The 24,523-nt window shown below is 39.0% G+C and overlaps 1 protein-coding gene across 1 annotated transcript; it reads right to left on the bottom strand.

The window, feature by feature from the left end:
* Nucleotides 1-857: 857 nt before the first annotated feature.
* Nucleotides 858-9,497, bottom strand: LOC126713311 (BTB/POZ domain-containing protein At3g56230-like). Its single transcript, XM_050413045.1, has 4 exons — nt 9,283-9,497; nt 7,992-8,004; nt 2,341-2,520; nt 858-1,310 (listed from the first exon to the last, which is right to left on the bottom strand). The coding sequence occupies exons 1-4, from the start codon at nt 9,495-9,497 to the stop codon at nt 858-860; spliced, it is 861 nt and encodes a 286-aa protein (XP_050269002.1).
* Between the last annotated feature and the right edge of the window lie 15,026 nt (nt 9,498-24,523).

The raw sequence follows: 24,523 nt of genomic DNA, 5'->3' as shown, positions 1-24,523 counted from the left end.
GTACCTGAGAAATCAAAACCCACACACCAAAAGTGAGAAATCAACCAAAGAACAGAGAAATCAAAACCCAAATCCATGAGAAATCAACCAAAGAACAGAGAAATCAAAACCAAAACAACCCAAATCAGACCCATGAGAATCAACCCAGGTTCGGTCCAAATCAAAACAACCCATACCCATGAGAAATCAACCCAAAGAACACACAGAAAAATCATTACCCATAAAACAAACCACAATCCAAAACTACAGAAAGACTTACGGAGAGGAAGAACCAGAAAGAAAGAAAGAAAGAAAGAAAGAAGAAGAAGAGGAAGACAAAGCGGAAGAAGAAAAGGAAGACAAAGAAAAAAGACAGAGAGTAGAGAGACTTACGGAGAGGGCAGAGCAAGGCAAAGAGAAGAGATGGAGGCGTCAAACTGCGAAGGGAGAGCAAAGATGAGAGATGAGGGGCGTGAGAGAAAGTGCTGGGTATTTCGGTCTTTTTGGGGTTTGCAACGGTAATATACAAAACGCGCATAGCGCGTTTTGATTTATGGACCCCTGAGGGTCCATATTCCTTCTGCATTTTGTCCTCAGTTTTTTATAAAAGTTCAAAACGCAACTTTTATAAAAAAAAGTTGCGTTTTGAGCTTACCAAACGCAAAAGTTGGTTGAGCTTTTTTGAAAACGCCCTTTTTGGGCACAAAAAGTGGAACCAAACGGGCTCATATAAATCTCATCTACAAAGAATCCCTTATGGTGCTTGACTACTTTTTCAATATGTAAGTTGATTTTATAAAGAAATTTCAACAGCTCCATGCATAACCTAGTTATTTTTTACTAGAGAAAAGTATGCACATTATGCCCTTACAATAAACTCAATTTTTCCTGGCTTCCATCAACGATGCCCTTGTAATTTGAACACAAAGATGCGGATTCTTGAGTGCAAATTCATCATATCTATCTGAGAAGGCTATATCCTCAATGTTTTTGACAATGAATTTCAAAGCTGTCTCTTTCAAAGATAGGTAGGAACAAACATCTGAGATCTCTAGTACATTAAGAGCATTGGATGACTTCAAAGACCTTAGCATGTGTCGCTCACAAAACTTCTGTAAGTATGGGATTTCGTACTTATCGGCTGCTAGTGATAGTGAGTAGACATGCTTCTCCATTTTCTCTTCAGGCAAGCTCCCAGTGTAGAGGAATTGCAGAAGAGACTCGAGCTCTTCATGGTTTAACTCAGACAATTTTGTAATTATATTGTCCTTTGGTGGCGCTTTACATACATCTGACTCTAGCATATTCTTAAATATTTGTGATCTTGTCACCTGTTACATAATACATGACATTAATATGATTTCATTACTATTTTATTGAATAAATACTAAAGTTACTATTAATTAGTTTTATCATAAAAGACTTATAAAAAAAATGTAATAATAAATGTGATTAGTGCAACTTGAACAACATCTTAAATAAATGACTACACATAAGTTTTTAAGATTATTTTTTATATACTAAACATGTAATAGTTCATAATTAAGGTAGAAAATACAATCATTATTGAAGAATATTAATTTGCAACAAACAAGTGAGTTAATCAAGCTACTTCTGGCTTCAGATTTTTCTATAGAGATTATAAATTATTAGAGGACCCACTTTATATACATAGTTAGGCGATTTTGGCCCAATAGCATTGATTTTTAAAATATTTAGGCCCGAAACACTGTTTGGGAAATATATAGCAATATACCACTTTTTTAGGTACTCGAGCTTGGCAAACTCGAGTACCATGTTTTTTTAATCCACTATCGCCCATATTCAAGGATCCCTATAGTGGCGTTTTTAAGCCCTATAGTGACGTTTTCGGTCCCTATAGCGGCGTTTTTAAGTCCCCATAACAGGTTCAAGGGGTCCTATAGTGACGTTTTCGAGCCCTATAGCGGCGTTTTCCTGCAAAAATTTTTTTGTAAGTCCCCATAACAGGTTCAAGGGGCCCTATAGTGGCGTTTTTAAGCCCTATAGTGACGTTTTTGGGCCCTATAGCGGCGTTTTCCTGCAAAATTTTTTATAAGTCCCCATAACCTCAAGGGGCCCTATAGTGGCGTTTTTTTGCCCGAAAACGTCACTATAGGGCTTAAAAACGCCACTATAGGGCTCCTTGAATATGGGGCGATAGTGGATTAAAAAAACATGGTACTCGAGCTTGTCAATCTCGAGTACCTAAAAAAGTGATATATTGCTATATATTTCCCAAACAGTGTTTCGGGCCTAAATATTTTAAAAATCAATGCTAATGGGCCAAAATCGCCTACATAGTTATATATAAAAGACAAGGAGAGAGAAAGAGAGACTAACCAGTAAGGCCCTATGTGCAGGTATGGAAGGCCCATTATTGCCTGGCTTGAGTTCCATAACGGTGTGCATTTGATCTTTAAGCGCAATAAAGAAACCCCCCTTAAGAAAGCTTACCTCCTCTTTCTGTACATTTTCCATATCCTTCATATCACATACCCATCTTGAAACATCTAGGAGTGTCTGCAAGGGGGTAACATGAAGAACATATCAAATTATCAATATAAATATTAAATACTAAACATTAGTAAGGTTTTTTTAGCACTGTAACTTTTTTTTTTCTTGATGTAATGAAACAATATAACTAACCTTTTTTTTTTTTTTTTTTTTTTTTGGAGAAACAAACACACACACACAAGGGAGAGGAAAATGGGTTCTGTAAGGACACGATTTATTTAACGGCCCAAGAATGACGTTGAGCTCGTAAGTAAAGGACCCTAACAATATGATTTGTAGAGAGTGGGCTTGAAAGGCAGGACCTTAGCCGCAGGTTAACGGTTTAGTCGGGGTTTCTGTGGAAGCTTCTCTATGGGTGGACTTAGCTTGACTAGCTAAGCCTCTCATTAGAGTGAGTTGCAGGGGTTAAGTCCTCGGACAGCGTCCGAGGAGCTCTGTACCCTTCCCTTTTTCTCCCATTTGCAGGATTTTTCCTCTTCCAACGGCCCCTTTCTTCTTTGCTTTCTTTCCCTTTTATACTAGTGTTCATTCCCCTTTTAGTGTCCACGTGTAAGTTCTTACTTTCTAGGGTGCAGACCTGTCCTGTCAACCCACACCTAGAGTGGTTGGGGGTTGTTGGAAAAGTTAAATGGCATGGTTTGGAGCATGGGCTTGTCAGATGCAAGATTCTGTATTACGATGTTGGCAGCTTTCTCCTTTGCCCTGCCCCTGTACAAAGTTTGCCCTTTCCTTCAAGCGTTTTTAGAGGTGTTGAGCATAAGATCGTCCTCGGCCATGTCCTCGTGCCCTTCTTGGGCTTTCATTATGCGTCCTCGGCAATAACTCTCCTCGGCTCAGGCCTTGGGCCCAAGCGTAGAATGGGTCTGGGCCACGAATTATCAGGCCTCACAATAGCCCCTCAAAATTCTACTGCCCGACTTTTAGTTGGGGAGGAGGGTTTTGATAATGCTGGGCCCACATCACAACTCACTCAGATTATGTACTTTATTGATGTTTGGGCTTTTTCATTTGCATAGGAGATGCACCGAATTAAGAGGCATCCCTTTAGTTTTTAGTCACGCGGTGCCCTTTGACGTTTCAGTATTTGAGGCGCGCCTTCACGAGGATCTTTTAATCTTATGGTTGCAGGTGGCGTTGGGAATTAAGCCAAAACCATTTTTTCTGTAGCGTTCCTTGGAACTCTGCGTGAATTAAATACCACCTCCTTATCTTTTAAATAAATAGGATAGGAGGTTGTTCCACTTACACATAAATCCTTTGGCTCACTCCCAAATCATAATCCTTCAGCCATAATCACAGCCTCCATATCCGGTGCTATCCACCCTTAGTGTAATATGCTTGAGGCACGGGTTGGGGTGAAGGGGCTACACCCGCCACAGAGGCACCGGGTTCTTCCGAGACTCAAGGTGATGTGGTCTGGACAGGGGAGGCACAGATTCAAGGTTATCCTCCGTTTTGACAAGGGGGAAATGGTATTTCTCTCTCTTTCAGTCAAAATCCGAAGCAGGTACTGGTCACATCAGATTCTTGGTGCGTCAGAAGTAAGGTTCTCCACCATCAGCGCCGTCTGCTCTATTGCAGGCGTGGTTTTACGGAGGCTCATCAACTTCCGGCTCCCTGCACCTTTTCTTCAACGGTGCTAGCCTCAAGTTGAGCTCCCTACACCTTTTCTTCAACGGTGCTAGCCCGAAGTTGGGCTCTCTGCACCTTTTCTTCAACGGTGCAAGCCCTAAGTTGGGCTCTTTTGCTGCCTGAGTTATAGGCATGTAAAAGTATTGAGGAATGGTTTCCTTAGAAAACATCTTGGAACGGCAGCATCCCCCTTCTCTGCGCCTCTTCCTCGGCTTTTTCTTCATTCCCTTGTATTTTTTCTTTTTGCTTATGTAGTCAGTTCTAGTATTAGCTTATTCAAGCTCTTTCATTATACGTTGTATTATTTCTTTGTCTTAATAAAAGATGAATTTATTTCTTTTTAAATACTTTTCCTTTCTGCAGCAATTATTTTGTGAATGGGTGTGCTACATGTGTGTTTTCCTTTAATGATACTTAGAGCAAGATACCTTGAAACAGAACCCTACTAATTCTAATTTATCGACATTATCAAGCATAATAATGATAATTCCCAGTAGATTAAACTCATGAAACTAACCGAGATAACAGCTGAATACTCCGTAATGCATGCGAGGCGACCGTCCGAGAACGATAAACTCTAAATATACCATCCGAGAGGGTTGCCGAGCAGTGAGGGACTTCGGCCGTGTTTTTGATAACATTTGACCCTATAACAGTTGCACCAATTCCCTTAGCATTGAGGATCCGAGGGTAGGCTGGGGATTTTATTCAGTCTAGGGATTAACCCAACTATCAATGGGTAACCCTTCTCCGGGGTAGATTCTAAGGGCCATATAACGTCCAGGTTGTGTCCAAACCCTGCATTTTTCCTCTTAAGTAGGTGGTTTCCCCAAAGGCTTGAGTCCAAGGACCATACAAGGTCTTAGTTCTATCCAAAACTTGTAGTTTTCTTCTAAGTAGTTGGTTTCCCCAGAGGCTTGAGTCCGAGGACCATACAAGGCCTTGGTTCTGTCCAAAACTTGTAGTTTTTCTTCTAAGTAGTTGGTTTCCCCAGAGGCTTGGGCCCGAGGATACAAGGCCTTGGTTCTGTCCAAAACTTGTAGTTTTTCTTCTAAGTAGTTGGTTTCCCCAGAGGTTTGGGTCCAAGGACCATACAAGGCCTTGGTTCTGTCCAAAACTTGTAGTTTTTCTTCTAAGTAGTTGGTTTCCCCAGAGGCTTGAGTCCGAGGACCATACAAGACCTTGGTTCTGTCCAAAACTTGTAGTTTTTCTTCTAAGTAGTTGGTTTCCCCAGAGGCTTGGGTCCGAGGACCATACAAGGCCTTGGTTCTGTCCAAAACTTGTAGTTTTTCTTCTAAGTAGTTGGTTTCCCTAGAGGCTTGAGTCCGAGGACCATACAAGGCCTTGATTCTGTCTAAAACTTGTAGTTTTCTTCTAAGTAGTTGGTTTCCCCAGAGGCTTGGGTCCGAGGACCATACAAGGCCTTGGTTCTGTCCAAAATTTGTAATTTTTCTTCTAAGTAGTTGGTTTCCCCAGAGGCTTGGGTCCGAGGACCATATAAGGCCTTGGTTCTGTCCAAAACTTGTAGTTTTTCTTCTAAGTAGTTGGTTTCCCCAGAGGCTTGGGTCCAAGGACCATACAAGGCCTTGGTTCTGTCCAAAACTTGTAGTTTTTCTTCTAAGTAGTTGGTTTCCCCAGAGGCTTGAGTCCGAGGACCATACAAGACCTTGGTTCTGTCCAAAACTTGTAGTTTTTCTTCTAAGTAGTTGGTTTCCCCAGAGGCTTGGGTCCGAGGACCATACAAGGCCTTGGTTTTGTCCAAAACTTGTAGTTTTTCTTCTAAGTAGTTGGTTTCCCTAGAGGCTTGAGTCCGAGGACCATACAAGGCCTTGGTTCTGTCTAAAACTTGTAGTTTTCTTCTAAGTAGTTGGTTTCCCCAAAGGCTTGGGTCCGAGGACCATACAAGGCCTTGGTTCTGTCCAAAATTTGTAATTTTTCTTCTAAGTAGTTGGTTTCCCCAGAGGCTTGGGTCCGAGGACCATATAAGGCCTTGGTTCTGTCCAAAACTTGTAGTTTTCTTCTAAGTAGTTGGTTTCCCCAGAGGCTTGAGCCTGAGGACCATACAAGGCCTTGGTTCTGTCCAAAATTTGTAGTTTTTCTTCTAAGTAGTTGGTTTCCCCAGAGGCTTGGGTCCGAGGACCATACAAGGCCTTGGTTCTGTCTAAAACTTGTAGTTTTTCTTCTAAGTAGTTGGTTTCCCCAGAGGTTGGGTCCGAGGACCATATAAGGCCTTGATTCTGTCCAAAACTTGTAGTTTTTCTTCTAAGTAGTTGGTTTCCCCAGAGGCTTGAGTCCGAGGACCATACAAGGCCTTTGTTCTGTCCAAAACTTGTAGTTTTCTTCTAAGTAGTTGGTTTCCCCAGAGGCTTGGGCCCAAGGACCATACAAGGCCTTGGTTCTGTCCAAAACTTGTAGTTTTTCTTCTAAGTAGTTGGTTTCCCCAGAGGCTTGAGTCCAAGGACCATACAAGGCCTTGATTCTATCCAAAACTTGTAGTTTTCTTCTAAGTAGTTGGTTTCCCCAGAGGCTTGGGTCTAAGGACTATACAAGGCCTTGGTTTTGTCCAAAACTTGTATTCGTTCATTTATTTATTTATTTTCCGAAGGTTAGCCCCTCGACCAAGGTGGGGGGAGCTAGCTTGATGTTTGAAGCCCCTAGAATTGCCCATGCCATTGGCACTGTGAGGCGTAGCCCCTAGTGGAAATCTATGTCGGAGCAACAACAGCACGTCGCTGGAAATGTAGGAACCTTCACAGACATTTGCTCGACAGAGGCTCAACTCCACCGCTACCTGTACCAACGAGCAAGCCTTTCCCACAGACGGCGCCAATTGTAAGGACACGATTTATTTAACGGCCCAAGAATGACGTTGGGCTCGTAAGTAAAGGGCCCTAAAAATATGATTTGTAGAGAGTGGGCTTGAAAGGCAGGACCTTAGCCGCAAGTTAACGGTTTAGTCGGGGTTTCTATGGAAGCTTCTCTATGGGTGGACTTAGCTTGACTAGCTAAGCCTCTCATTAGAGTGAGTTGCAAGGTTTAAGTCCTCGGACAGCGTCCGAGGAGCTCTGTACCCTTCCCTTTTTCTCCCCTTTGCAGGATTTTTCCTCTTCCAGCGGCCCCTTTCTTCTTCGCTTTCTTTCTCTTTTATACTAGTGTTCATTCCCCTTTTAGTGTCCACGTGTAAGTTCTTACTTTCTGGGGTGCAGACCTGTCCTATCAACCCATACCTAGAGTGGTTGAGGGTTGTTGGAAAAGTTAAATGGCATGGTTTGGAGCATGGGCTTGTCAGATGCAAGATTCTGTATTACAATGTTGGCAGCTTTCTCCCTTGCCCTACCCCTGTACAGAGTTTGCCCTTTCCTTCAGGCGTTTTGAGAGGTGCTGAGCATAAGATCGTCCTCGGCCATGTCCTCGTGCCCTTCTTGGGCTTTCATTATGCGTCCTCGACAATAGCTCTCCTCGGCTTAGGCCTTGGGCCCAAGCGCAGAATGGGTGTGGGCCACAAATTATCAGGCCTTACAGGTTCTAACACAAAGGCACACCACAACTCCACTCAAAAGCCATGGTAACTTTTAAGGAAGGGTGGCAATATAACTTCATTACCTGAGATTAACATGTTTAATTAACATCTAATTTCACATAAGATTTTTCAAGTCTAAGCAAGTAGTGTCATTTTATTTTTTCCAAAATGATATTTGGAAAATTTTTTCCCCTCTAATTTGATTTTTGCTAAACTACATAAATAAATTCCTCTTTGTGGCCATATTAAAAAATAATAATAATAATAATAAATAAAAAACCCTCTTGGAGTCTTGGTGGCTTAAAAATTAAAATACTTCACATACGCATGGTTTGTACCTGAGAAAATGGAAAAATTAAAAAGGAAAAACTCCTAATAAGGTTAGGCTGGATTCAGGCCTCAATAAAAATAATCAGCCCATTATAGGAAAGTGTAATTAGTCCCATTAAATGGGGACTAGCTGGGCTAGAATGAGCTTTTCTGGCCCAATTCTCCATAATTGCCTTGTGTTAGGACTTAGGAGTACATAATTTTAATTCGGTGAAATGTCCAAACTAGTGTTTAAAGGGATGTATATTCACTCTGTTTGAAGAGGGTATCTATGGATAAATTAACAATTATCTCAAAAGCTAAAATTATTATGGTGCATTATTGTTAAATCATTTTAACCAATATATATATATATATATTTTAATATAAATAAGAGTACTCAAACCTCTTCAAGTATTTGAATAATTCTTCGAGTGTATGCAGTTTTCTTTCTGTTCTACAAGCATCAGGTTATTACAGGAAAGAATATTATGTGCATTATTGGTGATATAATAATTATAGAATATTAAAGAAAAAAAAATCTTCAAATTGTAAAAGCAAAGCCAGTGATATTCTTCATTTAACCTTTTGATAATCTATCTAATTAAGGCCTATAATTTTGGTTTAATAATTACTGAAACAAAAGGGTTCTACGATAAGGTAGAGGGCATAATGGTCAACCAAAGAAAAATGGGAAGTTGGCGGCCATGTCTCTTTGAGTGTGTTTTAGAGAAACCAAATAAACAATGGGTTCATATCATAAGTGGAGGGAATCAAAAAGTTAGGAGAAAAGGGACTTTCCAACCTAACAACAGCAAATATGTGCAAGACAGCACGTCCTAATAATCACTTTCTCAACACCAATATTTCTAATGGCTAAGAAGAGCTTCACAAATAGACATTAGTTTGTACTTTGTACAGGCCAACCTGGTCAATATTTCATATCTGTAGCCTGTTACTTATATGATGATTGGGCCTATTAATTAATTATGATGTCTTCGAGTTAGATTGTGAGGCATTTGGGTACAACATGTATATAAGTCCTACTAGACCACCTTGCCTATGATGAACAGAGACACTTCACTAGTTGAAAAGAAATAGATTAGCAGCTAAAGAAAAAGATAACAATAGAATGAGTCAGTTAAAAGGTGAGGATAAGGGAGTGAAATTTTCCATTATATAAGGCCAAAGATGATTAAAATACTAATACATCCTTTAGGATGGTTAATCAGCTGGAATTAGGAGGAAAATTAAGGTGGAAAAGAGAGAATCCATGGTTTATTAACCATATTGAAGAGGTTATTAACCTTAGGGTCCATAGAAGGTAGGGCTGTCCATCCAATCCGAAGACCCGATCCACCCGAAGATTCCGACTGTATCCAACCCGAAAACTGGCCGACCCGATCAAGTCACCGGTCGGCGGCAGGTCATTTGTTCCAAAAACCGACTCCGGCGGGTCGGTCTCGGTTTTCCTCCCAAAACCCGAAAAAACCCGATCCGACCGATATACTAAGATTTCCATCAAAAAATTTCCAGATTCCGGTGATATTTTCCAGATTCCGGCACAATTTCCAGATTCCGGCGACTTATCAAGTAGATCTAGTGCAAACTTTCATATTTCGGCGACTTATCAAGTAGATCTAGTGATATTTCGTCCAAATCTAGTGAAATCTCACCGGATCTAGCGAGATCTCACCAGATTCGGTTAGATCTCCGCCGGATTTGGCGTTTTTCTCCTAAAATCAACTATTTTGGCTGGTTTTTTCACCGTGGACGATTCCGACCGAACCGACCGTGTTTCCGGCGCAAAACCGACCGCACCGATCCGACTCCCTCGCTGGTCGGCGGCGGGTCAGGATTTTCTCAACCCGATTCTATCGGGTCGGTCTCGGGTTGGGCACAAACCCGACCCGGACCGACCCGTGGACACCCCTAATAGAAGGTACCTGTGACGTATTTTTTGTAATAATTTATAATTTCTTTTTCTTTCTTTTTTTTCCCATACTTATGCACTCAAATTAACTAAAAATTAATATTTTATATATATATATATATATATATATAAATTAAATATTAATTATACACAAAATCAACTTCTAAGATTATTAAATATTTTAAGGACCCATTTAATTAGTCTTCCATGAAAATTGTATATATTTTTGTCGGGGATTAAGTTCCTAAGCCCACCAATCAAATTTGTTTGGACTCTTAAGCCCATCGATTCAATTCACACCTAAATCACATGTCAGGTCGATCGCTCAAACTTGTTCCCTACACCAAAGGCAAAGAACACTTTTTGTGGATCAAACAAGCCTGATCGGTAAGAATGACAAACTGACTATCGATTAGGAAAACCGGTTTTAGGAGGAGAGCTCAAGCAGGCCTACTACGCCCAACAATGTGAGCAATATAGTTGGCACCTAATGTTAAAAGAATATGGATTATGGTGTATTATGTACAATGGCCCAAGAGCCCTAGTCTAGTCTAAAACCCACATAGAACAAATCCTAATTCTTATAGAGGGTTCATTGTAAGAAATAATTGATAATATGATGCTATTTTGTTAGATCGACGTAGTCATCACTTTTTTTATACCAAAAAATTTAGTCATCAATGGTTTTATACAACTTTCTATGTTCTCACTTTTACTTTCTCTAGAATATATTCTATGTTTCATTTTAATTTCAACATCTAACTAATGGGATATCACATTTCAAACATTCGGCCAATGCCTTCTTGCTCATCTCCCTCTTATGCTCCAGAATCTCAAACAAATTTCGATATCAAAGAACAAAAACATTAATATGCTCTTCATTGAGTACTAACATTAGGATCAATTAAACATTAATATGCTCTTCATTTTTTTTTTTTTTTTGACATATAATATGCTCTTCATTAAGTACTAACATTAGAATCAAGTAATTGATCCGTACATTTTGCTTTGTCCATGCGTAGCAACATAATGGTTTTTTTTTTTTTTTTTTACTCTCAATTTCATGTTTTAGATTGAATATTACAAATCAATGACATCACATACACAGTTAGATATAAGAAATAAAATGTGGTCTCTTCATTTCCCTTACATGATTATTGATAGATATATTGGTATTGTATTCAAAGTTTAAAAACTGTACACATTTGTAGATAACTACATGTATTATTATAATCCTAAAAGTTAGCTACTTACTACACATCCATAACAAAAGTGAAAAAGAGTTTAAATTTCAAAGAGATCAACTACCCTTAAAACTGAGAAAAGATACGTAACATTTTTTATAGAGTAGTAAATTAATAATTATAAAATAAAAAAAGTATATTGAATTTCACATAGAATTATACAAATGATAAATATAATTTATATTACAAAAGAAATATTTTTACAATAATTTCTTAGATAACAACCACTTCATGTGAGGTTTAAATTGGATAACCATTAACACGATACATCAAAAATATAATAATACCCTTTTAAAAAAGTAGCATAAATTATTTTTTTTTTTTTTTTTAAAGTAGTGTAAATTACATGGAAAAACTTGTTTACATAATACCCTCTAAAAAAAATAGCGTAAATTACATTAAAAAGAATAGCGTAAATTACCACCCTTAAAACCCAACACCAAATTGACCAATCATGCTTATATCTGCTCTGGCCTGCAATGCCTCCATAAATTCCTTGGTCCCAGACCTTGCAATTGTACCCAAATTGTTCACCAAATCTCTAACCCTAAAACTAGAAAAAGTGTTAGCAATCTAAATCACATTAAATATTAAGTTCTTGGACCAAAACAGAGAAGAATAATATATAAGTACCTGCACACATAAATAGAGAGAGTCTTGTTGACTGTGTCTATGAGGCTCTCAAATCGATTCTTATCCAATACCTACACACATAAATGCAACACCAATCAATCTTAATTCTCATCCAAGTAGCTTAATTCCCTTAATAAAAATACAGTAAATTCCACACAAAAAAACTTAAAAAAGGAGTTTGTGTTTAATTCTAGGCCAAAATAAAAAGAAACAATATTTAACAATATCCTTTTTCAAGCAACCAGTTCAAGCACAAACCCTCCTATTTAAAATCTCGAAGTCAACCACAGTAATAAATTACCGTACCCTTGCAAAAGATAGAACTTGAAAAGTTGCTTGAGCCTCTGATAGTAAATGTCTTCAATCTGAAGAAAAATAAAGAAGGATGTAGAGCTAAACTAAATGTCTTCAATCTGAAGAAGAATGAGAGATAGAAACTGGTAGTGTACGTGAATTTGTGGGTCTTAAAGTGTAGGATTTTTAATTTACATATTTATCCTCGTTAGTTGAAAACTTGTATGTGAATATGATGAGGGTATTTTAGACAATGTTTTAGTAAGAGTTAGGGTTGCATTTTTATCAGATTGTCCTTTAGTTTTGTCTCTTCTTAAACATAGGGGTGTAAGGACATTTTTAAACTAAAAAATGAGGAATCCAAATAGGGGAAACCCGTTAAATAGTAGTATAGATAATGACAAAATATTGAGTTCTTATAGTTATACATTTTAATTAATGTAATAAAAAATAAAATAAAATAAGTTTATACTGATTGTAGGGACACGATTCGCAACGAACCACAACAGTGTTGAGTTCATACGTGAAAAGACCCAGACAATATCATTTGTAGAGCGTGGGTTTGAAAGGCTAGGCCTTGATTACCCGGCGGTGGGTTTTTTGTGGTGTTCATACATGGTTAAGGTGTTTTCACCCTTGGAGTCTTTCTCCTGGAGGTGGGCTGGGAGGCCCTGATTTTTGGCCATTTTTCCCAGCCCCCCCTTCTCCAGATTACTTACTTTTTCTTTTATACTAGCCTGCGTTCGCTGTCCTTCGTCCACGTGTAGGGTCAACCTTTCCAAGACTGATACTTATCCCGTCAGTCCAAACCCAAAGTCGTTGGGGGTGGTTGAAAAAGCCGAAGAATACGGCTCTGTTAGGTGCAGAGTATTGTATGGGAAGGGTAGTAAGGGCAGCTTTCCCTAGATATTTTAGATTTTCTTTCAAGTTTGTTCCTATATCTTTTTTGCCCCTCTTCTCGGTGGAACTTTGGGTCTGCCGAGGACTGAACTGTCCTCGGCTGCATCTCCGGGCCATTTTGTGCTTTATATTATCGAGCTTGGGCCATAGCCTTCTTTGGCTTAGGCCTTTGGACTCCCCATGAGTAAGTGGGCCTGGCCCATAAATTATTAGGCCTCACAATAGCCCCTCAAAACCCTGCTGTCCGACCTCCTGGTTGGAGAGGGGGATTTTGGTAATACCGAGCCTTTATTATGGCTCATTTAATTCAGCCTTTGACTGACGTTGGCGATTCTCCACCTGCCCAGGAAATGTACCGGTCTACGAGATGTTCCTCTTAATTTATTCACGATACGCTCATGCCGTTTGGTTATCCGAAGCGTGTCTTTAATAGTTTCCCTTCACGAGACCTCTCAGATTTAATGGTTACTGATGGTGTGGGGGAGCGGAACGGGCATATTCTTGTTTGCAAATTTCCTTGGAGATCTGAACATATTAAGTACCCTCCTCTTCGTCCCTCATATAAAAAGAAAAGACGAGAGTTGTTTCTCCCATACATGAATCCCTTTAATCCCCCCGAAATCTGAAACCCTTAGATTCCTCCCAGAGTTTACTTTTACCCTCTAGTTATACCTTAACCTATAATACGTTCACCATAGTAATGAGCAATGAAGGAGCCATACCCCTCCCAAAAACACCATGTTCTAATAAAGCTCGAAATGGCTCGGTCAGGGCAAAGATGGCGGAGACTCAAGATTTGTCTCACCTTCCTTTCAGCCAAAATCCGAAATAGGGACTCGTCACGTCACATTTTCGGCGTGACTGAGCCGAGGACACCCATTATCAGTACCACCTGTTCTCTCAGGAGCATATCTAACATGGCACCAGTGTGTTAGGAGTCAGGACTGAGGCAGGGACTAAGTGCCCTTGCTTCTTCCTCTCTTCGTTCACTGGTGCCTCCTTTTGCCTCTCTTTCTTCTTTTTTCCACCACCAGATCCATCCTGGTGCTTTTCCTTCTCCCTCTTTTGCTCCTTTTTCTTTCTTTTCATCTCTTCCCTCTTCTTCTCCTCCTTCTTTTCATTCATCTCCTCCATCTTTTTCTAAAGAAGGTCCTTCTCTCAATATGGGCGATACTGAGGCAGAGTTTGGAGGGACTTCGGAGACGAGTTTAAAAGACACCTGACTGTTTACTTATCTGTATTGCTGATTTTTTTTTTTTTAATTGTTTCGGCAGTTCACCTTTTGTATAGGCTTGTTTAAGCCCCTCTTTGTACGTTGTAATACATCTTTATATTAATAAAAATTGTTATCATTTTACTTCGCATGTTCTATCTCTATGTTTCCGAAATGATAGCGCAATGCATAGACATACAATCTTATGAATTCTTTTTATTTTTAAACCGTGACCGACATCTAGGACCGAAGTTCCAATTAATAAAAAGATCTTGCTGTGTATTTATAAAAATAATCCCGCTCAATAATACTGAATCGAATAAATGATACTTAGGGCTGAAACTCTCATTAGGCAGGAAAAGAAAAGACATTATGATGAGCTTACTGAATCGGCCGGGCACAATACCGCCGACCTCAGAGTACAATACTTGGGGCCTTAACCCCTTATCCAAGAGAAGGGCGTTTTTACGAATTTGCAAGTGCTGTTCGGCACAATAATATAGCATTTGAATCAATGACAACTAGGGCCAAAATACTTGCTAAGAAAAAGATGTCACCATAACTTTAATAGAGTTGCTTGGCACAACAATGCCGACCTGTGAAGAACGATACTTACCCCAAAACTAGCCGAGATGAGAACTGAATGCTCGATGCGGTGTACGAAGTAACCATCCGAAGGCATATCACCTGCAAAATGAACAGCCCCCTTAGGCTACTGAATAGTGGGGCGTTTCACCATCTTCTTAACACTCTTATTGGCCTTAACCTTTTACAATATTTGAGCCGAGGACTTTTCCCATCCAAGTAGTTGGTTTCCCCATAGGCTTGAGTCCGAGGACCATGCAATGCCTTGGTTCTGTCCAAAACCTAGTTTTCTCATCCAAGTAGTTGGTTTCCCCACAGGCTTGAGTCCGAGGACCTCGCAATGCCTTGGTTCTGTCCAAAACCTAGTTTTCTCATCCAAGTAGTTGGTTTCCCCATAGGCTTGAGTCCGAGGACCATGCAATGCCTTGATTTTGTCCAAAACCTAGTTTTCTCATCCAAGTAGTTGGTTTCCCCATAGGCTTGAGTCCGAGGACCTCGCAATGCCTTGGTTCTGTCCAAAACCTAGTTTTCTCATCCAAGTAGTTGGTTTCCCCACAGGCTTGAGTCCGAGGACCATGCAATGCCTTGGTTCTGTCCAAAACCTAGTTTTCTCATCCAAGTAGTTGGTTTCCCCACAGGCTTGAGTCCGAGGACCTCGCAATGCCTTGATTCTGTCTAAAACCCATTTTTCTCATCCAAGTAGTTGGTTTCCCCATAAGCTTGAGTCCGAGGACCAAGCAATGCCTTGGTTCTGTCCAAAACCTAGTTTTCTCATCCAAGTAGTTGGTTTCCCCACAGGCTTGAGTCCGAGGACCTCGCAATGCCTTGGTTCTGTCCAAAACCCAGTTTTCTCATCCAAGTAGTTGGTTTCCCCACAGGCTTGAGTCCGAGGACCTCGCAATGCCTTGGTTCTGTCCAAAACCCAGTTTTCTCATCCAAGTAGTTGGTTTTCCCATAGGCTTGAGTCCGAGGACCATGCAATGCCTTGGTTCTGTCCAAAACCCAGTTTTCTCATCCAAGTAGTTGGTTTCCCCATAGGCTTGAGTCCGAGGACCATGCAATGCCTTGGTTCTGTCCAAAACCCAGTTTTCTCATCCAAGTAGTTGGTTTCCCCACAGGCTTGAGTCCGAGGACCATGCAATGCCTTGGTTCTGTCCAAAACCCAGTTTTCTCATCCGAGTAGTTGGTTTCCCCACAGGCTTGAGTCCGAAGACCTCGCAATGCCTTGGTTCTATCCAAAACCCAGTTTTCTCATCCAAGTAGTTGGTTTCCCCATAGGCTTGAGTCCGAGGACCAAGCAATGCCTTGGTTCTGTCCAAAACCTAGTTTTCTCATCCAAGTAGTTGGTTTCCCCACAGGCTTGAGTCCGAGGACCTCGCAATGCCTTGGTTCTGTCCAAAACCCAGTTTTCTCATCCAAGTAGTTGGTTTCCCCACAGGCTTGAGTCCGAGGACCTCGCAATGCCTTGGTTCTGTCCAAAACCCAGTTTTCTCATCCAAGTAGTTGGTTTTCCCATATGCTTGAGTCCGAGGACCATGCAATGCCTTGGTTCTGTCCAAAACCCAGTTTTCTCATCCAAGTAGTTGGTTTCTCCATAGGCTTGAGTCCGAGGACCATGCAATGCCTTGGTTCTGTCCAAAACCTAGTTTTCTCATCCAAGTAGTTGGTTTCCCCACAGGCTTGAGTCCGAGGACCATGCAATGCCTTGGTTCTGTCCAAAACCTAGTTTTTGGAATGGGAGCTTGGCTTTAGGGGAATTAGATCCTCGGCCAAGCCCCTAGAGCCATCTAAGTGATCAACGCTAGCAAACGTAGCCCCTAGCGGAACTTTACACAAGAACTCTATAATCAACAGTTAGAAATGGCAAAGGAAACTCTCTCGACCCACTGCCTATGCCAACACACAAGCCTTCCCCATAGACGGCGCCAATTGTAGGGACACGATTCGCAACGAACCACGACAGTGTTGGGTTCGCACGTGAAAAGGCCTAGACAATATCATTTGTAGAGCGTGGGTTTTGAAAGGCTAGACCTTGGTTATCCGGCGGTGGGTTTTTTGTGGTGTTCATACATGGTTAAGGTGTTTTCACCCCTGGAGTCTTTCTCCTGGAGGTGGGCTGGGAGGCCCTGATTTTTGGCCATTTTTTCCAGCCCCCCCTTCTCCAGATTACTTACTTTTTCTTTTATACTAGCCTGCGTTCGCTGTCCTTCGTCCACGTGTAGGGTCAACCTTTCCAAGACTGATACTTGTCCCGTCAGTCCAAACCCAAAGTCGTTGGGGGTGGTTGAAAAAGCCGAAGAATACGGCTCTGTTAGGTGCAGAGTATTGTATGGGAAGGGTAGTAAGGGCAGCTTTCCCTAGATATTTTAGATTTTCTTTCAAGTTTGTTCCTATACCTTTTTTGCCCCTCTTCTCGGTGGAACTTTGGGTCTGCCGAGGACTGAACTGTCCTCAGCTGCATCTCCAGGCCATTTTGTGCTTTATATTATCGAGCTTGGGCCATAGCTTTCTTTGGCTTAGGCCTTTGGACTCCCCATGAATAAGTGGGCCTGGCCCATAAATTATTGGGTCTCACACTGATAATATAAAATAAAAATATGTATGCTATCAGAAATTTACATGGTAATATAAGAGTTAACAAAAAAGGTATAAAATATATTTTAATACTGTGAGAGGAAGTTTGAAAATTTTTTTTATATAAAATATATTTAATTAGTAAATATTAATAAATAAAAATTCAAATTAGAGCATTTAGGCCTATTTGGTATCTATATATAATTACAATTTTTTGTTTTTAAAACCAAAATTAGGGGCCCACATTTATAAAGTCCGAGAATCATAGCAAGTAAGTTAATTCAGGCTGTATTTGCTTCATTGAAATGGATGTAGAGCACATCAACATGATACAAGACCAAATTCTGGTTTGTTTTTTAGCATATGATAATGCATGTGAAAGTTCCTTAGCATATGCACCAAAGGCTATTTGTTAATTCGTTTATGTAAAAGTTTTGAATGAATTGTTATTAGAACAAGTCTGTTTGTTGGATGTAGTACGTTCTAATTTTATTATTATTATTATTATTATTAAAGTCTGTTTTAACTTTCACAATATTGTGCTGGTGATACATATATTTTTTGCTGAACTATTGTGCTGGTTATATAGGTCAGATATATCTTATTACTTCCATAATATATGCCCAACTCTTAGCTAAGCAATAACGATGATATTAAAAGCATGGAATGCGATAAAGTTCACTCACCTCCCTCCTATTGGGAAGAAATTAGTAAAACAATACATCCAACTCCCCTATTGAGAACGACGCAGATAATTGATATAGTCCCGTCGTTTGTCCGGATCCAAGGCCAAGAAAATTTGCCTCTTTGCGTCATTTTCTAGTTTGGTAAGGCCCATGAACATGGTTTCATTATCAAAATCAAGACTGGCCAAAACATTCGTGGCCCTTTCCAATGAGAAGCGATCATCAGATTCTACAGTTTTTTGGGACACTGCCTTCCTCTTCGTCCCAGAGGGGTGAGTGTCGGAGCGAGCTGGTTGCTTCCCTTTGGGGTCGCTGCCTTGCTCGTCCACATCAGCTGCATTGACCTGTCGGGCAGAGGAGTCCACATCAGCTGCACGGACCCGTCGGGCAGAGGATGTTTGTGCAACTGCTTGGAAGAGCTGCCCTAGCAACGGGTAGTGGTCCAGTCCCTTATTTTTGAAGTCAATGCACCTACTGTGTACCTAAAAACAGAAAAGATGTGATATACATGAGATTAAAGACACCGTTATATATGGGATTGTTTATAGGAAGAATTTAAAGAATGAACTGCGTGAAAATTAAATAAATGTATACCACTCGCCCCCTTTGCTTTTGCCCACGCGTCCGCAGTTCCTTCGAAGGTGTTGGTACGGTAATCGTATTTCATATCATCACAACCCATTAGATAGGTAAACGCAACGTATCTCTTTTTAAGCCGACTATATTTTCCACTTATTTGTTGGAGGCTATAGCTTTTTTCGGATATGCCGTTAAAGTTTTTTGTGACAGTTGCCCATTTGTAAGGAGCGTTCCCATCAACTGCTTCCTTTAACAAAAAAAAGAATGAACTTTTTCTCTATTGCATCGGGCTATAACTTCGCATCGTCAGCATTGGATGATGGTTCTGCCATCTATTTCACTGGTTTTTGTCGTAAGAAGACGAGATGGCTGTATCCGTGGAGGTGGAGGGTATGGAGTGAGGGGTTGAGAGTTGAGACTAGAAACTTGAGATTGAGAGCAGAGAGAAAAGAGACTGAGATTGAGACTAGAGAGACTTGAGAGTTGAGATTGAGAGTAGAGAGAACGGAGACTGAGATTGAGACTAGAGAGTTGAGACTGAGAATGAGAGTAGAGAGAACGGAGAGTGAGATTTTATAATATGAGACAGCACTGTGAGCACTGAGATTTTATAATATGAGAGAGCAGTTTGGCACCATCACATATGAGTGGATTGTTTGGAAATAGTAATTTTTTTTAATTAAATAAGATGAAGTATGCTGTAAATTTTTTTTTTTTGTTTGTTTGTTTCTTGTTTTTGTTTGAAATTTAAAGTTTCAATTTGAAGTTGGATTTTACTAATGTGTGCTCTAAGAATTTAATTTCCATTTTTGGAAAAATTTTCTTGAAAATTGAAAAAGTAATAACAGTTTTTTCAATTCCCAAAAAAATATTTCCAAAAATAGAAAACTTAATATGTACCTTTAAGACACACATTAACCGAACCCTTCTATCATTCATGCCTAAAGCTTCTCTGTCACACAAAGTCCTCTTCAAACTACTCTCTCTCCCTCATTCACAACAGATTCATTTGGACTCTACCTCATATTCTTTAGATTCATAAATTTTTTGATTCAAATCCTACTTCAGATCTCTTAACAAATGCTTCCCAACTTTCTCATAAATTTTCATAAATTCTTTAGATTCATATTTACTCCTCTATCCACCAACGGCCTATTCTCATAAATGAAGTCTTTCTGATTCAAATCTTACTTCAGATCTCTTAACAACTGCTTCCCAGCTTTCTCATAAATTTTCATAAATTATTTAGTGTGTGCCCTAAGGACACACAATAGAAAACCAATTTTAGAAAAGTTTTATCAGAAATTGAAAAAGTTTTGACAACTTTTTTAGTTTCCAATAAAACTTATCCAAAAATGAATTTATTAGAGCATACATTAACCGGACCCTTTCCAAAATTTTGCACACGTTAGTAAAATCCATTTAATAAAGCAACCTCAAAAAAAAATCACCTAAGAATCTTACCATAGCAGATTCATCAATCAAGAAGCAGCTTTACTGAGAACTAAGTAGTCACATCATAGAGTCTATGGACTCTAAGCTTAGAGTTTTGATTTCAAACGTCAATTCAGTACCATCACTCTATGCTTAAAAAGAGAATTGAGAATTGAAAAAGTTGTCAAAACTTTTTCAATTTCTGATAAAACTTTTCCAAAATTGGTTTACTATTGTGTGCCCTTACGACACACAATAGTAAACCAATTTTAGAAAAGTTTTATCAGAAATTGAAAAAGTTTTGACAACTTTTTCAGTTTCCAATAAAACTTATCCAAAAATGAATTTATTAGAGCATACATTAACCGGACCCTTTCCAAAATTTTGCACACGTTAGTAAAATCCATTTAATAAAGCAACCTCAAAAAAAAATCACCTAAGAATCTTACCATAGCAGATTCATCAATCAAGAAGCAGCTTTATTGAGAATTAAGTAGTCACATCATAGAGTCTATGGACTCTAAGCTTAGAGTTTTGATTTCAAACGTCAATTCAGTACCATCACTCTATGCTTAAAAAGAGAATTGATAATTGAAAAAGTTGTCAAAACTTTTTCAATTTCTGATAAAACTTTTCCAAAATTGGTTTACTAGTGTGTGCCCTAAGGACACACAATAGTAAACCAATTTTAGAAAAGTTTTATCAGAAATTGAAAAAGTTTTGACAACTTTTTCAGTTTCCAATAAAACTTATCCAAAAATGAATTTATTAGAGCATACATTAACCGGACCCTTTCCAAAATTTTGCACACGTTAGTAAAATCCATTTAATAAAGCAACCTAAAAAAAAAAAATCACCTAAGAATCTTACCATAGCAAATTCATCAATCAAGAAGCAGCTTTACTGAGAACTAAGTAGTCACATCATAGAGTCTATGGACTCTAAGCTTAGAGTTTTGATTTCAAACGTCAATTCAGTACCATCACTCTATGCTTAAAAAAAGAATTGAGAATTGAAAAAGTTGTCAAAACTTTTTCAATTTCTGATAAAACTTTTCCAAAATTGGTTTACTATTGTGTGCCCTTAGGACACACATTAATAAAATCCTTTTATCTAAATGTTAATTTTTCGTTATGTCAAATTATTTTGTAATTTTTTTAAAAATGTTAACCTAATCAATTTTTATTTAGGTCTAGGGCTCCAGACTCAAGTTCTGGTCCTCTAACGAGGGCGTGGGTTCTCAAATCCCACTTCTGACAAAAACAATCTTATTTACCAAAAAATAAAAAACTTTAGAATTCAAAGTTTGAATGTTTATCTTACCCAGTTAATTATGTGGCCCATATATATCTGTCCTTAAAGTTGTTTTTTTCTTTTTTTCACCTTAACACGTTTTGCTTTCTTTATGTCTTGTCACTTTGCTTCACCACTTTGTTTTGATTGAAGTGTATTGTCCCATTAATTGAAATTACCATTAATTGAAATGAATGAATGAAGCACGATTTAAGGCACTGCAACAACTTCCAAAAAGAAAAAAGTTTGACTGCATGGTAGATAGCTCTCTGGGGCCCTGCGTTAGTCTTAAATGTCAACCTCCAGATCTTTTGCTTGGAGAAAATGATTTTCTTACCGATTACTAATAAAAAAACTGCTCACATGCTCATCAGTACAAAAAGCTTGTCGCATAAATAATAAATTTACTTCTTGGGTTTTCACACCAATTTTTAATAGGATTTTACTGATATGTGTTCCACCAATTATAATGTGCCACATCAGCCAATAACTTTAAACTTAATACACCTTATTACACACGATTATAACCCACAAAATATCCCAAGACTCAAGCGTATTTTTCTCTCTGATCCCTCTCATCTCTGTTGCTCTCTCCCTCTCATCAAAACCTAGCGCCGATCTGCCAGAGCTTCTTAGACCAAAGCATTTAAGCTTTATATTCCAGATCCCTACATATCATTTGTGAGCAATGGAAGGCTAAGCACATATTGCATGTTTCCTTCTTTTTTTGACAATATATAATCCAGATTGAGCCGGCAAACACAATCAACAAAACCCCCTAATCATTCTGTGCATCTAGCAACAAAAACCCCCCAACAACCCAACCAACAAAAAACCCAGCAAATCAAACAAATTTTAGCAAAGAAGAATTTTTTTGCAGCCAATCGACACAAATCAATCAGAAAATGAAAACCCAATGCGCCAATATGAATTTGAGATTGAAAAATCAAACAAAAAAAATTACCTTCCATGGTGTGAAATTCTGGTTATTCCTTCTCTCTCACTCTCTTTCTCTCGATTCAAGAAGTTTCGTAGATTCTATTGGCTCAGAAAGTAAAACCAATTTGACCAAGAAGCTTGAAGCTAAAGATTAATGCATCAGATACATTAGATATATTTGTAATGAGAGAAATTTTTAGATACAATGTGAAAAGGGAGGGGAATTTTTTTGACTCTCTACTTCCATTTGGTATTTGCTTGTTCTAATTTTAAAGATTTTTTTTTTTTTTTAAATTTTAATTGAACATACCCAGTAGCCCTTCAGAGTAAAGATGAGAGATTTTCTGGAAAAACACGCTCTCGCACTCCGCTGTCGTGCTTCCCAATTTTCTGGACTCAGTTGCTGGAGCATCATCGTTGGGTGATGGCAAATCGGAGGTGGTGTGGGTGATGGCAGATCGACGCTGGATTTTGATGAGAGGGAGAAAGCAACAGAGATGAGAGGGATCAGAGAAGAATACACTTGAGTTTGGGATATTTTGTGGGTTATAATCATGTGTAATAAGGTTTATTAAGTTTAAAGTTATTGGATGACGTGGCGCATTATTATTGGTGGCATAAAAGAACCAGCTCCGGACCTAATGTTTACTCTTTTTGGTTTTATGTTAAACTTTACAATTCACTTATATTATTTAAAAAAAAAAAAAAAAAAAAAAAAAAAAAAAAAAAACAATTCAGTTAGACTGAGATTCTCACTTGTGCTTGTCACTCAATGTCTATCTTCTGCAGCCTAAACTTTTAGGCTTTTTTGGAAAGACTGAACCTTCTTTGAAAAGCCTCAATCATCTTCTGCAGCCTAAATTTTTAGGCTTTTTTTGGAAAGACTGAACCTTCTTTGAAAAGTCTCAATCTCTCTCTCTCTCTCTCTCTCTCTCTCTCTCTCTCTCTCTCTCTCTCTCTCTCTCTCTCTCTTAACGTCAGTTTCTCTCTTTCCCTAATAAATTTTCTCAAAAGTAATGATAGAGGTAAAAACTAATCAGCTCTCTTGTGGGGTCAAGAAATTCCACCAAGTCTATCTGTATCTCTTGAAAAAAAAAAAAAAAAAAAAAAACTAAACTGAAGAAAGAAAAGTGAAAACATGGAGTAATGCTGGGAGTTAAACGCATAATACACATCAAAATTCTAGATTTTTTTTTTTTTTTTTTGTGACCAGCCGTAGTTATCTGAAAGTTTTGTTAAATATTTGAAAGTAGGGTATTTTTTGGGATAAATTTGAAAGTGGGTTTTTTTGTAGGGAAAAGTTTTTTTTTTTTTTGAGAATTTTTTAGAGAAAAGTCAAAGAAGAGCAAATGCAATACTGGGAAAATTAAAACACCACGCAAAAATTTTCAAAAATATAATTAACAAATAATGAAGTATATCATGTAGCAACATTCCAAGGGTTATGTAGGGACACGATTTTAGTTAACCCGGTCTTGGACGGTCAGGCCCTGGCCCAAAAGGTCCCACACAATGTATCTTGTAGAGTATGGGCTGAAGAACTTGGTTCCAGTTGGCTTAGACGGTCCGTTGCACGTTCTTAGCAAATGTAGAAACGTGAATCAAGAAAATGGATGTGAAAGTGGAAGTTTTATTCATGGCTATGCATTCATACAATGAATCGCTTTTCTCTCTTCTCCCCCCCTCTTTTTCGTTTTTTCCCTTCTGAGGGACCCTTACATATTATATAGGCCCTCTTTTATCATCTGGACCCTACACTTATTGATCATCCAAACCCCCATTTGAGCACCTGTCCCATCAGACGCCCTTACCAGTTCTTTGTGAGTTGCAGTGACCAAGGTAATACTGTTCAGGGGTCTTCTCTTCATTAATGCGGCCAAGAGAGTAGTTGTGGCGCATTTAATGTGGTGGTGACAACCTTTGTTGGGATATTTTGAGCCTCCTTTCTTTTTACGTGTTTAGAGTGAGGGCTACAGTAACTGGGATGCGTTATTGACCTGGACTTTGGAATGTCCGAGAAGCAATTACTCCTCGGACATGTTTTCTTTGCTCCAGTTGGCTTGGGCAGGGGTTATGGGCCGCGACATCTCCTCGGACAGAATGGTCCTCGGACGGGCCCAAGGCCCAGCCAACTTGTTATTCTGGGCCGGTCCCCACAGGTTATATAACAAATAGAAGGGGAAAAAAGGGTTGTCCAAATTTTCAAGCTATGAGGTTAGATCTAATATAATATATATTAAC

Source organism: Quercus robur, chromosome 1, assembly GCF_932294415.1.
Source record: "Quercus robur chromosome 1, dhQueRobu3.1, whole genome shotgun sequence".
NCBI classification, from domain to species: domain Eukaryota; kingdom Viridiplantae; phylum Streptophyta; class Magnoliopsida; order Fagales; family Fagaceae; genus Quercus; species Quercus robur.
This window is presented reverse-complemented; position numbering and strand designations above follow the sequence as displayed.